The 15,927-nt window shown below is 34.5% G+C and overlaps 1 protein-coding gene across 14 annotated transcripts in view; it reads right to left on the reverse strand.

The window, feature by feature from the left end:
* Positions 1-992: 992 nt before the first annotated feature.
* The window catches only part of SPAM1 (sperm adhesion molecule 1), an 84,450-nt gene continuing 69,515 nt past the window's right edge, over positions 993-15,927 (reverse strand). For all 14 annotated transcript variants that reach the window (XM_074268087.1, XM_074268083.1, XM_074268091.1 and 11 more), the window contains 3 exons: positions 5,210-6,232; positions 4,270-4,359; positions 993-2,536 (listed from right to left, as the gene is read on the reverse strand). In XM_074268087.1, the coding sequence (XP_074124188.1) occupies positions 1,739-2,536; positions 4,270-4,359; positions 5,210-6,166 (1,845 nt within the window). In that variant the 5' untranslated portion in view covers positions 6,167-6,232 and the 3' untranslated portion in view covers positions 993-1,738. The remainder of the gene's footprint in view (positions 2,537-4,269; positions 4,360-5,209; positions 6,233-15,927) is intronic.

A 15,927-nucleotide genomic window follows, 5' to 3' on the forward strand; every position in this document is an offset into this window, starting at 1 on the left:
TTTCCATATCTCTACCTTATTTCTACACTGAAGATAAAAATAGCACTTACCTCAGAGGGTTATTGGGAGGACCAAGTATGTGTATGTGTGTATACACATGTGTGTGTACACACACACACATATATATATATATATATACACATACACACACATATATAAATATTTTGCTAGCTATAAAAATAAATTCCTTTTGCTCCTGACATTCTACTAACAGGCATATAATTCAAGGAATAAGGATATGACTATATTTTTAAGAAATGATGACTATGATAAATAAACATTGGAAGACATGTGAACTGATATAAAGTGAAGGAAGCAGATCTAGGAAAACAATATAAATAATAATTATAATAATGTGAATGGAAAAAACAATCAAACAATTGGAACCATATGCTATAAAATTAGGATAACCAAGACTGGTCCCAAAGAAGAAATAAGAGAAGGCGCTTCCCTTCCTCATTTGTAGATGGAAGATTTTGAGTGTGAAACATTGCATATAATGTTAGAATAGATGCAGTGATTAAGAAATTTTCCCCCTTTTTATTTTTTATTATGAGACAGTCCTCAGAAAGAGATAGGAGGAGGAATACTGTGGAAAATGCAAATTATTTATAACCAAAAGACAGTGTAAGTGAGAGGCTCTAGGAATATGGCAACACCTGTCATGTTGAGACATGATCTGAGTTGAGAAATGTTGATGTAGGTACAGAAGACTGAGTAGGAAAATACAGGAGAGGAAAAAAAATGGAACAAAAGGAAAAAGGCTGTCTTTATAAATATTAAAGCTATATACATACTTCAAATTCCTGGATTAATTGCAAAAGACTATCTTAAAAGATTATCTTCACTCAGAAAGACTTGGATAAAAATATAAATATATATGTAGAGGAAATAAGGACAGGTATAGAGGAACTCTAATAGGAAAAAAAAATACTCAGAAATTCTCTGCTTAGTAAACACACTTGAGCAAATGATATCCATAACAGAAAATATTTTTCTTTAAAAAAAATTTATTACAAATTACAATGGGAAGTAACTTAGTTTTATTCACATATTCATTTTCACACACACACGAAAACAAAAAATGAAGATATCAAAAGCTATTGGCACTTACTCAGCACTCATGAGTTACCAACTTCTTGCTCTATCTTAATTAGGAACAAGATTCTTCTCATTTCTGGGTCACATATTGCAGGAGTGGAACCCCCATAGACTTACATTCTAAAAGTCCTTATTGGAGCATAGCAACATTTTTTCTTTCTTTTTTTTTTTTTTTTTTTGAGGCTGGAGTTAAGTGACTTGCCTAGGGTCACACAGCTAGGAAGTGTTAAGTGCCTGAGATCATATTTGAACTCGGGTCCTCCTGAATTCAAGGCTGGTGCTCTATCCACTGCGCCACCTAGCTGCCCCCGCAACATTTTTTTAAAATTAGCTCTCTTTACAAGATTAGCAAGATAAAGCTATATCAGAAAAAAAAATCAATTATGAAATTCAAGAATATTTTCTCTATAAAAAAAATTTTAATTTACTATAATTGGACCAAATGTTCAGATAAAATATAGTATTTTAGGTCCTAATTTGTTGATAGATAAGACTTGTACTTCAGCCATAAACAAGTTTACAAAAAAGCATTCATTTCTAAATCACTCTCTATATTTAAAAATATATATATATATGATTATGGTTTTCTTTCTATTACAAAGATTGATTCACATTTCAAGAAAACTCTTGGCATGCATTACATGTCTGTAAAAAGCAAAACTGACAAAACCATTCCACAGGTAGAAAAATAAAAAAGCACATAAGTGCAAAAGTTCATAAACAATGAATTAGACTTCGAATAAATCATTGTATCTATCAAATTGTTTTCAGGTTTTAGTTTATATAAATCAGGTATCTGTTGATATGTAGCATCAGATATACCATTTTCATTGTCTGCATGGGTGCCTTTAAGTGAACAGTTCACTCTAAAAGTATATTTGTTAATAGTGGTCTCTATATTATTATTGTCATTGTATGAACTATCACCATTGTCTGTGCCATTAGTGTCTGGGGTAGAAATCTGCTGATGTTCTATGTCAAGACAGTTCAGGGGAAGAAAGTTCTGCAGGGTAAGATTAGCTTGTTTTCTCCAGATTGGGGACCTGAATTTATTATCAATCAGGTTTGAATCTAAATAGGCTTCAATACAAATATCTTCTGCAATGCACACCTTGATATCTTGAACATTTTCTACAGTTTTTTTTGTTTTACATTTGGTGCCTGCATAGCAGTTGCAATGGAATTTCTCTGAAAATTCTTGTAGATCCTGAAGTTTGGGCTTTCCATAAATCATATATTTTTGGTCTTTCCTAGTTTGAATGCTGAATCTCTTTGGGTTCAGATGAAGATAATCACTACAATTCCAGTTTTTTCTAATGCAAACTCCTTTCTCTTGGCAAAGGACTTGGCTACACATTTTGGCTGCAAGAGTGACATTGATAATGTAAGGGTTCAGTGTAGTCCTTATGTAATCATCTAAGACAGTGCATGTTTTCTGTGGACAAAAAAAAAAAAATAGGATCAAGAAAGTCAAAATATGATAGAACAATTAATTTCAGGAATACTACGATTAGAGAAAATAAATTTTTAAAGCAATATCAAAAAACTTCTATTTTCTTGCTTTATAAGAAAGGAAGAGTAGATATAGAACAGAATAGAAAATGTTTGAAATAATTTTACCTCATTTCTCCTCAACTATACTTGAACTTCTCAATCATGTCTTTTTACCTCCAAGAGCCACATCAATGGGAAATCTCATTATGCTGCAAGATTAAATCAGCCTTGGTACTCATGTATCATCCATCAATACCTCTTCCTCTCTGATTAAACTCTGATTTGAAGAGCAGAGCCATGTACTCTAAAAACTCCATCAGGAGAGGGCTCAGAACAATCTTCTCCCCATTTTCCCTCCAGCAGTGCTTTTAGATTCTTTTGGACTTTTCCATTTTGCTCAAACTCTGGGTACTTTCTTTTCCCACTCCTTCATACCACTACATACTTCTTTTTGTGACTAAAAACTCCCTGAGAGTAGACACTTGTTTTTTTTTTATTATTATTTATAATTGTATCCCTGCTGCTTAGCACAATTAGCACATAGTAGGAGCTTAATAAATATTTATTGGTTGACTGATTCTTAAAAGCAAGATTAATGAATTATTATCAATATAATCAAATGGGCATTCTTTGTCCAGTTGTTTGTTTTTTTTTTAAATCTTGGACCATTAGCCAAGTTGAAGCCTAAACCAAAACTTTGCAAATATCTCAGTGAAATGTTATAATTAGAGAAATTCCATGAAATTTGTCAAACAAATTTAAGCAGCTTTGAAAGGACAAGAAAATTCTCTACAGAGTAAATAAAAAGGATCAGGGATCACAGTTTACACGAGAGAGGTACATAGTCTTAGATGATAGAACATGAATGACAATCCAATAACATCTCAAAATTGGATGTTCTTCAAGCTTATTGATATTGAATCAGTAACAGAAGCCTTTCTTCTAATGATTAATAGTTCCTGGTGAATCCCAGGTCATTCTATTCTACTAACAGACATATAGAAGAGCAGTGTGAGTCTGTTGAGTGAGTCTGACTCTCATTTCTGATACTAATTACCTGTGTGGCCTCAGGCAAGTGTCTGAATCACTCTGGGCCCCAGTTCCTCAATTATTCCTCAACTAAAATGAAGGGATTAAAGTGACAGCTTCTCAAATCCTTCTAGCTTTACATCTATTATTCTATAATCTGGCTATTATGGTACAGCAAAAGGGAAAAGGAGACCAAGACATCTCCTAAAATCTTCACTTTCAATTTAGTCTTCAAATTCCTTTCTTCTCAAATTTCTCTAGTCAATGGAAAAACTCTCTCTGTATTTTGGCTTCTGCTGAAGGAATTGGAATAGAGATGCTTACAAAAGCAGTGAAAGCAAGACTTTTGGCAAATTATCAATCTTCTCTATAGCAATAGAACAGTTTTCCTCACCAATCTTACTTCAGGCTGGCCTAAAAAGAGAGTATAGAGACTTCTGCCATACCAGTGGTTAAGTCCCGAAAGTATCTTGCCTATTACAAAGATGTTAGTTAGGCAATCACCTCATTCCCTTCCTAAAGTCCCAAGTTAAAAATCTCTGACATAGAAGAAAAGAACTTACCATGTATTTAAAGAATTCTATTAGGTGCCCTTTACTATAATGATTAACAACTCTTGAGAATATTTCTCACAATTCAATTTACCTTGCTTTGTGTAAAATTGAGGCTCCCCCACATTATTACTCCAGAGACACCCAGGGCAACAGATTCTCCAATGGTATTTACAAGATCAGCCTAAAAACATTTATATAGAGATAAGTTGAGTAAAGGCAAAGCAAAACCTTTTACAACAAAAAGAGCTAAATAGATTTATATCATAATTATAGTTAATATCTTGTATTATCTCTTGAATCCAACAATATAAGTTTCATTAGACCATAGGATCTTAGATTTAGATCTGAACTTTTCTAGCCTTTTAATTCAACATCTTAATTTTACAAATGAAAAAATATGACTCAGAATGATTTTTGTCTTAACCCTGATCTTGCATATAGTAAAATAGAAAAGCCAGGATTCAAAATCAGGTTGTGTCATCATTCTTTCTCCTAATCAACAGCATCTTGAATCATGCTTTGCTCTTATTAGATAATTAATAAATGTCTGTTAAATAAATGCAGTATTTTCTACCACCTCCACCACAAGATCACAGAATTGTCATGAACAACTGTGATTTTGCTATAAACACAATTGATGACTATTCCCATAAATAATTTCTCATTTATTTGTTTTTGAAAAAAAAAAGTGAGCTTTTACAAATTTACATTTCATTCTATTCATTGGAGGGCTGACTTGTATATTCATACATATATGTTGGTATATTTTTCCATAATTATTTATTTAACAAAGTTACAAAGATTTCTCATGACATAAACAAAAAGCAAACAAAACTTTTAAAGCATGTATTGTTCCCTCCTCATCAAATAAATGTCACCAAAAAACCTATACTATAACATCCTCAAAATCCAAAAACTTCAAAACTCTTTTTCTAAGTTTCATTTAAGATGTGAAGTTTAATTGTCTTCTAAAATAGGATTTTAAACACCCACCATCACCAATCTGGCAGATCTTACCATGACTTACTCACCTCTGAAAGATATTGATATGGGGCATCGGTAAAAACTGGACGTACATATACAAAAATTGGAAGAGGTTTCTTGAAACTGACTACTTCAGAAACTCGAATGGCTTCCCTAATACGACTGCGTACAAAGATATGAGCCTTCTGAGTATTCTTTAGTGTCTTGGATAAATAGATAGATGGGAAAAGTGCAGTGCTTTCTTTCCACAACCAATTGAGTTCATTGTTTCTTTTTATTTCTATATCATAGCAACTTCCATTGTATTGGGGTTTTTTGTAGTTATAGTTATGACAATCAGGGAAAAGGTAATAGCCCCATAAGTGATTTGGCCGCAGGGATTTTCCCAATTTTAAAGTTTCTTGCATAAAAGTCTTCGCTGCCTTTTCAAAATCATTTTTGGCAACTTTCCAGGCCTCAGTGCGACTTAATTTGATATTTTGTTGATGAGCCAGCTCCATAGAGTGTATTTGGTAAATAGTTTTCGGTTTCCAGTTTCTTACCCAATTAGGCCTCCACTCTTCCCAGTCAATAATCGCCAAACCAAATTTATCTTCTGGAATATAGTAGTCAATGTCTTGCTTTGCTTTGGCTAAATGCTTTTCTAAAGAAGCTAATTGAGGGATCCCCTCATTATAAATTTTACCTGTTTTTTCATTTATATAAGGATAGTAACCAAGCCTGTCCGTGTAAAACATAGTGATATTTTGATTTGTAGCTTTCTTTACAGTGCTTCCAACAAAGGAAAAGAGGCTCAGATCTAGAGGTAACTTAAACTTCTCAGTACAGAATTCAGTGGGAGCATTCCAACCCATAATAAAGGGAAGATTTGGGATGACAGCGGGTGCTTGGAAAGTCAGGACTGGATAGTAAGGAAGCAAAAGGATAGTAATCATTAAGTAGTATATTCTGCTGCAGATCACATAACTCCCAATCAAAATCTGGGTGATATTTTGTATTCCCATTGCAGAATCACCACCAAATTCACCGTGTTTTATTCCCTTTGTGTTATCTGATATCTTGGACAAAACCTAAAAGGCAAGAGAACAGAAAAGTAAATGCTAAATACCAGAAATGGTGGGTTAGTATGATGTTAATACTATGCTGTGATATTTAGCTCCTTAATTAAGAAATATTTTTTGCAAGTTGTTTCACATAGTATCAAAAAAAAATCATAGAAAAAATTTACATTTAATCTACATTCAATTGCTAGTTGTCTTGGGGAGTGAAAGAGAGAGGGAGAAAAATCTGGAACATAAGGTTTTGCGAAGGTGAATGTTGAAAACTATCTTTGCATATATTTGGAAAAATAAAATACTATCAAATTGTAAAAAGAAAAAAAAGAAAAAAGAAAAACACTATTAACTTTATTTCAGTATCAATAAATAAGTGCTTTGCTATGAACTTAAGAACAGGAACTCTCTTAGATGCTAAAAGATGGAAGAAACAACTACTTACCCAGTATAGGATTAATTCTTATTTTCAGCTCTATAGAGGGACTTTGTCCTATATTTTAAATTACAGCATTAAAATCTTTATTCCACAATTTGCCTGACAAATTGCTGGACACTAAATGAGACCTTAAGAAAATGGGTTAGCACTGCAGCCAAAATTAGAAAGCTGGAGGGAAACATTTTTACAATCCATGTTTCTGATAAAGACCCATTTCTAAAATACATAGAGAATTGAGTCATTTATAAGAATACATGCCATTTCCCAATTGATAAGTGGTTAAAGGTTAGGAATAGCCAATTTTCAGACAAAGAAATTGCCATTTCTAGTTATGTGGAAAAAAATGTTCTAAACTGCTATTGATTAGAGAAATGCAAATTGATACAACTCTGAGGTATCACTTCACACCTTTCATATTGTCTAAGATGACAAGAAATTGAGTTGATGCCCATAAATTGGGGAGTAATTGAAGAAGTTATGGTATATGAATGTGATGGAATATTATTGATCTATGAGAAATGATGAGCAGATTGATTTTAGAAAAGTTTGGAAAGATTTACATGAACTGATGCTGAGCAAAATAAGCAGAACCAAGAAAATATTATACACAGAAACAACAAGCTTATGAGATGATCAATGGTGATGGACTCGACTCTTCTGAATAATGTGGTGATTCAAAACAATTCCAATAAATTTCTGATGGAAAGAGCCATCCATATCCAAAGAATTAGGAAGACTAAATATGGATTTAAACATAGTATTTTCACATTTTTGCCATGACTTTTTGCTTGTTTTTTTTTCTTTCTCATAGTTTTTCCCTTTTGATTTGGTTTTTCTTGCACAGCATGATGCATTTGGAAATAGTTTAGAAGAATTACACATGCTCGACCTATATTGGATTGTTTACTATCTTAGGGGGCATGGTGAAGGAGGGAGAAAAATTTGGAATACAAGGTTTTGCAAAAATGAATGTAGGTAACTATCTTTGCATGTATTTAGAAAAATAAAATATTATTGAAAAAGAAAAGAAAAGGGATTTATTAGGAGAACTGTTTAAACAACTAGACAGGTTTTACAAGACCTATTCATTGACTGAAGTAAGAAAAGTACCTCTCCAGTAAACAGTGTGCTCATGCTCATTGGCACCTAGTTAAGACAATAGAAATTGCTTTTTAGTGGTTAGGGCAGCCCATCAGTATTCAAGTGCTTGTTTCCACTGGAAAAATGAACTCAAAAGGATAATTTGAAAACTACTATAATCATATTCCTCAAACTCTCCCTTTCAACCTCTTTAATAACTAATGTCCCCCAAAATTAAAAGGCAGAGGAGAATGAGTGTGTTTCAGCATTTGGTCTATTTCCCAGATTCTACATATGGCCCTGAAAACATGTGAAAGCTCTAATAATTGGTTATTTTTTTAATTGTCTCTTCCAGTGCCTCAGGTTTCTGAGCATGAGTTCTTTTTGAGTAGCTTTCTAAATATATATTTCTATCCCTTCCACAAAAAAGTTTAACAAAAGGTTAGTTTAAATAAACAAAATCTATCTAGGTTTTTGGACTGTTTCTGGCCTACCTTAACACTTGCAGATTTCACACTCAACTACAAAACACAAAGGAAAAGAAAAAAATAATAAAAAGTCAAACAAATGACTAATAGCCATTTAAAAAGATAAATGGGGGAAAGGAGGAAAAAAATAAAGTATTCCTGACAAGCCACTAAGATATAATCTGTGGCCCAAGGCTTTCTGCTCATGTGGATCATAATAATAGTTAGCATTTATAGAGTATTTTAAGATTTGCAAAGAATTTTACTTATATTATCTCACTTTATCTTCCCAACAACAAATGAAGTACATGTTATTCTTATCCACATTTTATAAATGAATAAATTAAGGGTTTGAAGAACCCATAGGTCTTACCCACAACTAGCCAAATGTGTGTTGTAGTATTGAAATTTGGATCTTCCTGCTTTAAAGTCCAGGGCACTATTCACTTTGTCACCTAAGTATTTTATTCCCTTTGGCTAATTGTTCCCATCCAGAATTAAGTCTAAGAAATCTCCAAATATATTTTATATATAGCTCTCATAAAAGTAGATAACAGACTTTCTATTTCCTATAACAGCACTTATGTTAACAAATACGTATCAGGTAAAAAACAACCTTTATTTCATAAGATGGTAAGTTCAGTCTGGAAGGGAATTTAGAGATAATTCAAATCTCACTTAAAGAGTCAGACTAAGTGGTCTTCAGGCTCTAAATCTATAATACTTTATTTTTTTAAAATCTCAGATAAGGAAATTGAGAAGTTAAATACATAGCCTCATAAGAGGAAGTAAATGACAAAGGTGAAATATGAACCCAGCTCTTCCTATTTCCAGTTCTCTTTACTTTGAACTATTTTGCAAAAGGCAAAAATGTTCGGGGAGCATATACATAATATAAATAAAGCCTTCATAGTAGCCCAAGAATTAATCTTTGAAAAATAGACCAAATTAATACAAATCACAGAGTGGTTGCATTTGTTTCTGAAAATATATGTAGTCTGGCTCCTTTACTTTTAATCTCTCCTTGCTGCTATATTTCTATAGCTCCAGGGAACAAGAATGCTTTTAATGCTCAGTGCTTCACCCATCCCATCAGAACCATTATGTATATTCCCTCTTCACTATACCTACTACTTCCCAAGCCAAAATTGTTAGCACAGTTCTTAACTCTTTCTCTGTGATACCATTTTGGGATTTTCTTGGAAAAGATACTAAAATGATTTGCAGTTTTCTGCTCCAGTTTATTTTAAGGATAAGGAAACTGAGGCAAACAGGCTAAAGTGATTTATCCAGGTCACACAGTTATAGTAAGTATCTAAGGCTGCATTCAAACTCATGAACAGAGGACTCCCTGATTCCAAGCCTAGTGTCCTATCCACTGCCCCACTCAGCTGCCTGCCTGGCCCTTAGTAAGATTTTAATAAATCTTTCCTAAGATGAAAATCAGAACTTGGTTGTCTTTGTCTCTTTTAATTCACCTCGATCTCTTGCAATTCCTAGTTTCCCTCTGCATGCTTTAAAATTTTATCAGGGAAGGTAGTAAAAATATTTAATTCCTAAGAAAGTTTGCAAACTTTCTACCAAAAAAAATTTATTACCCCATAGAGCCAAGAGGCATTAAACTCTCCCAATTTACTGAATGTAAGTCCTCAGAGAATTGAGATTTTTGGTTGTCCCTAGAGAAACAGAAATCAAACCAAAAATAATCGTTTCTAGAATTCTCTCACCTTCGCTAAGAGGTGAAATAAGTTATAAGACATAGAAATCCTCTTACAATAGCCAAATATTCTACTGAAAGAGATTTAATGACTTTGGGAAACTTTATTCCGGACTTCCGGCCAAGATGGCGGCGTGGAGGCAGACAGCTGCTTGAGCTCCTCGTTTTCTCTCAGAACTTATTTCATGACAAGCCTCTGACTTAATGCTTGACCCAGAAAGAAATCCACAAATTATCACCAAGAGAAGACATCCTTGAAAGTCGCCAGGAAAGGTCTGTGTTTGCTCGGGGGAGGGTCGAACAGACTGGGCACAGACTGAGGGCAGGCAGCCAGAGCAAGACAGGCAGCTCACACAGCTCAGACCAGAGGGGGAGGGGTGTGATCTCTGCTGTTTCTGTGGAAGGGCTTTTGCCCCAGTGTGGATGCTCCGTCTTGGCAGCAAGCCAGGAGCGTGGAGAGGGTGTAAACACTGGAGGTGAAGATTAAAACCCCAGAAAGCCAGCGTCTCTCAGAGCCCGGCCACCCCCAACCCCCACCTGGACTGACTCGGTGCGTTCTCGAAGCCTCAGAGTGCAGACTCAGTACAGTCATTGCTGTTCTGTTAGTGGCTCTCTGCTGCCCTACCCCCAGTCTGTAGAGGAAGCCCATTAATACCATCCAGCCCCATCCTCCCCAAAACAGACCAATTGTTTCTCTTGTCAGTTTGTTTTCTTTGATTCCTACTCTGACAAAATGAACAAAAAATTCAAAAGGGCTCTAACCATTGACAGCTTCTGTGTGGAGAGGGAGCAGACTTCAAATGCTGAGGAGACTAGGAACAGACTGTCCCCAGATGTATCCCCTGGGAGGGATATAAGCTGCTCCTCAATACAAAAGAACCTCATAGAGGAAATCAAAAAGGCTCTCACAAGAGAGCTGGAAGAGAAATGGGAAAAGGAAAGGGAAGCTTGGCAAGAGAGCCTGGAGAAGTCATCCCATGCATTCAAAGACAGAGTGGATAAAGAAATCAAATCATTGAGAAACAAGATTAGTGAGCTGGAAAAAGTAAACAACTCCAAGGAAAACAGGATTAGTGAGCTGGAAAAGGTAAACAACTCCAAGGAAAACAGGATTAGTGAGCTGGAAAAGGTAAACAGCTCCAAGGAAAACAGGATTAGTGAGCTGGAAAAAGAAATCAGCTCTCTAAAAAATAAAATGGATAAAATGGAAAAAAATTCCATAGAAGATAAAACCTCAATTGGACAATTACAAAGAGATATAAAAAAAGTGAGTGAAGAAAATACATCATTGAAAATTAGACTGGAACAAGTAGAAATGAATGACTCAAGGAGAAACCAAGAGGTAGTCAAGCAAAACCAGAGAAATGAAACAATTGAAAAGAATGTCAAGTACCTTACCAGAAAGACAACAGACCTGGAAAACATATCCAGGAGAGACAATTTGAGAATAATCGGACTCCCTGAAAAATGGGAGGAAAAAAAGAGCTTGGACACCATTTTCGAGGAAATTATCAAAGAGAACTGCCCAGACATTCTGGAAACAGAGGGTAAAATAGACATTGAAAAAATTCATCGATCACCTACTGAAAGGGACGCTAAAATCAAAACGCCAAGAAATATAGTGGCCAAGTTCAAGAACCATCAGACAAAGGAAAAGATATTGGAAGCTGCTAGAAAAAAACAATTCAGATATGGAGGATCCACAATAAGGATAACCCAGGATCTAGCAGCGTCCACATTAAAAGAACGAAGGGCCTGGAACATGATATTCCGAAAGGCTAAGGAACTTGGTATGCAGCCAAGAATAACTTACCCAGCAAGAATGAGCATCGTTTTCCAGGGAAGAAGATGGACATTTAACGAAATAAATGAATTCCATCTATTTTTGATGAAAAAACCAGACCTACATAAAAGGTTTGATCTTCAAATACAGAACTCAAGAGATTTCTAAAGAGGTAAAAAGAAATCTTGAGAACTATACTTCTGTCAAAAAAATATGTAAAGAACATATGTACAATTTGTCTTAGAAACTAGAGGTGGAAAGGAGATTATATCATAAAAAAATGTAAAGTGGTGGTACTACATCTCATGAAGAGGCAAAGGTAACCTATTATATCTGAGAGAAAGAAAGGAGGGAGATGAACATAGTGTGTATCAATAGACATATTCGATTTATGGTGAAACTTCTTTCACTTCATTGAAAAGTGAAAGGGAAGGAGTAAGCTAAGGGGAAGGGAATACAGTAATTTCGAGGAAAAGGGGTAAAATAAGGGGAGGATCTGTAAGGTGGGGGAGGAATCCTAAAAAGGGAGGGCTGTGAAAAGCAAGTGGTGTTCACCAGTTTAATACTGGATAGGAGGGTAAAAGGGAAGGAAAGGGGAAAAGCATAAGCAGGGGTTAATAGGATGGCAAGCAATATAGAATTAGTCCTTCTAACCATAAATGTGAATGGGGCAAACTGCCTCATAAAGAGGAAGCAGTTAGCAGACTGGATTAAAAGTCAGAATCCTACTATATGTTGTTTACAGGAAACACACCTGAAACAGGGAGAGACATTCAAACTAAAAGTAAAAGGGTGGAGCAGAATCTATTATGCTTCAGGCAAAACCAAAAAAGCAGGAGTAGCCATCCTCATCTCAGATCAAGCAAAAACAAAAATTGATCTAATTAAAAGAGATAAGGAAGGGCATTATATCCTGCTAAAGGGAAGCATCAATAGTGAAGCAGTATCAATATTAAACATGTATGCACCAAGTGGTGCAGCATCTAAATTCTTAAAAGAGAAATTAAGAGAGCTGCAAGAGGAAATAGATAGCAAAACTATAATAGCGGGAGATCTCAACCTTGCACTCTCAGAATTAGATAAATCAAACCACAAAATAAATAAGAAAGAAGTCAAAGAGGTAAATAGAATACTAGAAAAGTTTGATATGATAGATCTTTGGCGAAAGCTAAATGGAGACAGAAAGGAATATACTTTCTTCTCAGCAGTTCATGGAACCTATACAAAAATTGATCATATACTAGGGCATAAAAACCTCAAAATCAAATGCAGTAAGGCAGAAATAGTAAATGCATCCTTTTCAGACCATAATGCAATCAAAATAACATTTAATAAAAAGCCAGGGGAAAATAGACCAAAAAATAATTGGAAACTAAATAATCTTATACTAAAGAATGATTGGGTAAAACAGCAAATCATAGACATAATTAATAACTTCACCCAAGAAAATGACAATAATGAGACATCATACCAAAATGTGTGGGATACAGCCAAAGCAGTAATAAGGGGAAGTTTTATATCTCTACAGGCCTACTTGCAGAAAATAGAGAAAGAGAGGGCCAACGAATTGGGCTTACAACTAAAATTGCTAGAAAAGGAACAAATTAAAAACCCCCAGACAAACACAAAACTTGAAATTCAAAAAATAAAAGGTGAGATTAATAAAATTGAAAGTAAAAAAACTATTGAATTAATTAATAAAACTAAGAGTTGGTTTTATGAAAAAACCAACAAAATAGACAAACTCTTAGTAAACCTGATTAAAAAAAGGAAAGAGAAAAAGCAAATTGATAGTCTTGAAAATGAAAAGGGTGAACTCACCACTAATGAAGAGGAAATTAGAACAATAGTTAGGAGCTACTTTGCTCAACTTTATGCCGATAAATTCGATAACTTGAATGAAATGGAAGAATACCTTCAAAAATATAGCTTGCCCAGATTAACAGAGGAAGAAGTAAGTAGTCTAAATAGTCCCATCTCAGAAAAAGAAATAGACCAAGCTATTAACCAACTTCCTAAGAAAAAGTCCCCAGGACCAGATGGATTTACAGGTGAATTCTACCAAACATTTAAAGAACAACTAACTCCAATGCTATGTAAACTATTTGAAAAAATAGGGATTGAAGGAGTCCTACCAAATTCCTTCTATGACACAGACATGGTACTGATACCTAAACCAGGTAGATCGAAAACTGAGAAAGAAAACTATAGACCAATTTCCTTAACGAATATTGATGCTAAAATCTTAAATAAGATATTAGCAAATAGACTTCAGAAAATCATCCCCAGGATAATACACTATGACCAAGTGGGATTTATACCAGGAATGCAGGGCTGGTTTAATATTAGGAAAACTATTAGTATAATTGACCATATTAATAATCAAATTAATAAAAACCATATGATCATCTCAATAGATGCAGAAAAGGCATTTGATAAAATCCAACATCCATTCCTACTAAAAACGCTTGAAGTATAGGAATAAATGGACTATTCCTTAAAATAATAAGGAGCATATATTTAAAACCTTCAGTAAACATCATATGTAATGGTGATAAACTAGAACCTTTCCCTGTAAGATCAGGAGTGAAACAAGGTTGCCCACTATCACCATTACTATTCAATATAGTACTAGAAACTCTAGCCTCGGCAATAAGAGCCGAAAAAGAGATTCAAGGAATTAGAGTAGGAAATGAAGAAATCAAATTGTCACTTTTCGCAGATGACATGATGGTATACTTAGAGAACCCCAAAGACTCTGCTAAAAAGCTATTAGAAATAATTCAGAATTTTAGCAAAGTCGCAGGATACAAAATAAATCCACATAAATCCTCAGGATTTTTATACATTACCAACACAATCCAACAGCAAGAGATACAAAGAGAAATTCCATTCAAAATAACGGTCGATAGTATAAAATATTTGGGAATATATCTACCAAAGGAGAGTCAGGAATTATATGAGCAAAATTACAAAACACTTGCCACAAAAATAAAGTCAGATTTAAATAATTGGAAAGACATTCAATGTTCTTGGATAGGCCGAGCGAATATAATAAAGATGACAATACTCCCCAAACTAATCTATTTATTTAGTGCTATACCAATCAGACTCCCAAGAAACTATTTTAATGACCTAGAAAAAATAACAACAAAATTCATATGGAAGAATAAAAGGTCGAGAATTGCAAGGGAACTAATGAAAAAAAAAGTCAGAGGAAGGTGGTCTAAGTGTACCTGATTTAAAGCTATATTATAAAGCAACAGTCACCAAAACCATTTGATATTGGCTAAGAAATAGACTAGTTGATCAGTGGCATAGGTTAGGTTCACAGGGCAAGATAGTGAATAGCAATCTAATCTTTGACAAACCCAAAGATCCCAAATTTTGGGATAAGAATTCATTATTTGACAAAAACTGCTGGGAAAACTGGAAATTAGTATGGCAGAAACTAGGCATGGACCCACATTTAACACCACATACTAAGATTAGATCAAAATGGGTCCAAGATTTAGGCATAAAGAACAAAATCATAAATAAATTGGAGGAACATGGGATGGTTTACCTCTCAGACTTGTGGAGGAGGAAGGAGTTTGTGTCCAAGGGAGAACTAGAGACCATTATTGATCACAAAATAGAACATTTTGATTACACCAAATTAAAAAGTTTCTGCACAAACAAAACTAATGCAAACAAGATTAGAAGGGAAGTAACAAATTGGGAAAACATTTTTACAGTTAAAGGTTCTGATAAAGGCCTCATCTCCAAAATATACAGAGAATTGACTTTAATTTATAAGAAATCAAGCCATTCTCCAATTGATAAATGGTCAAAGGATATGAACAGACAATTTTCAGATGATGAAATTAAAACTATTTCCACTCATATGAAAGAGTGTTCCAAATCACTATTGATCAGAGAAATGCAAATTAAGACAACTCTGAGGTATCATTACACACCTGTCAGATTGGCTAAGATGACAGGAACAAATAACGATGAATGTTGGAGGGGCTGTGGGAAAACTGGGACACTGATGCATTGTTGGTGGAGTTGTGAAAGAATCCAACCATTCTGGAGAGCAATCTGGAACTATGCCCAAAAAGTTATCAAAATGTGCATACCCTTTGACCCAGCCATACTACGACTGGGCTTATACCCCAAGGAACTACTAAAGAAGGGAAAGGGACCTGTATGTGCCAAAATGTTTGTGGCAGCCCTTTTCATAGT

This window comes from Sminthopsis crassicaudata, chromosome 5, assembly GCF_048593235.1.
Source record: "Sminthopsis crassicaudata isolate SCR6 chromosome 5, ASM4859323v1, whole genome shotgun sequence".
NCBI lineage: Eukaryota > Metazoa > Chordata > Mammalia > Dasyuromorphia > Dasyuridae > Sminthopsis > Sminthopsis crassicaudata.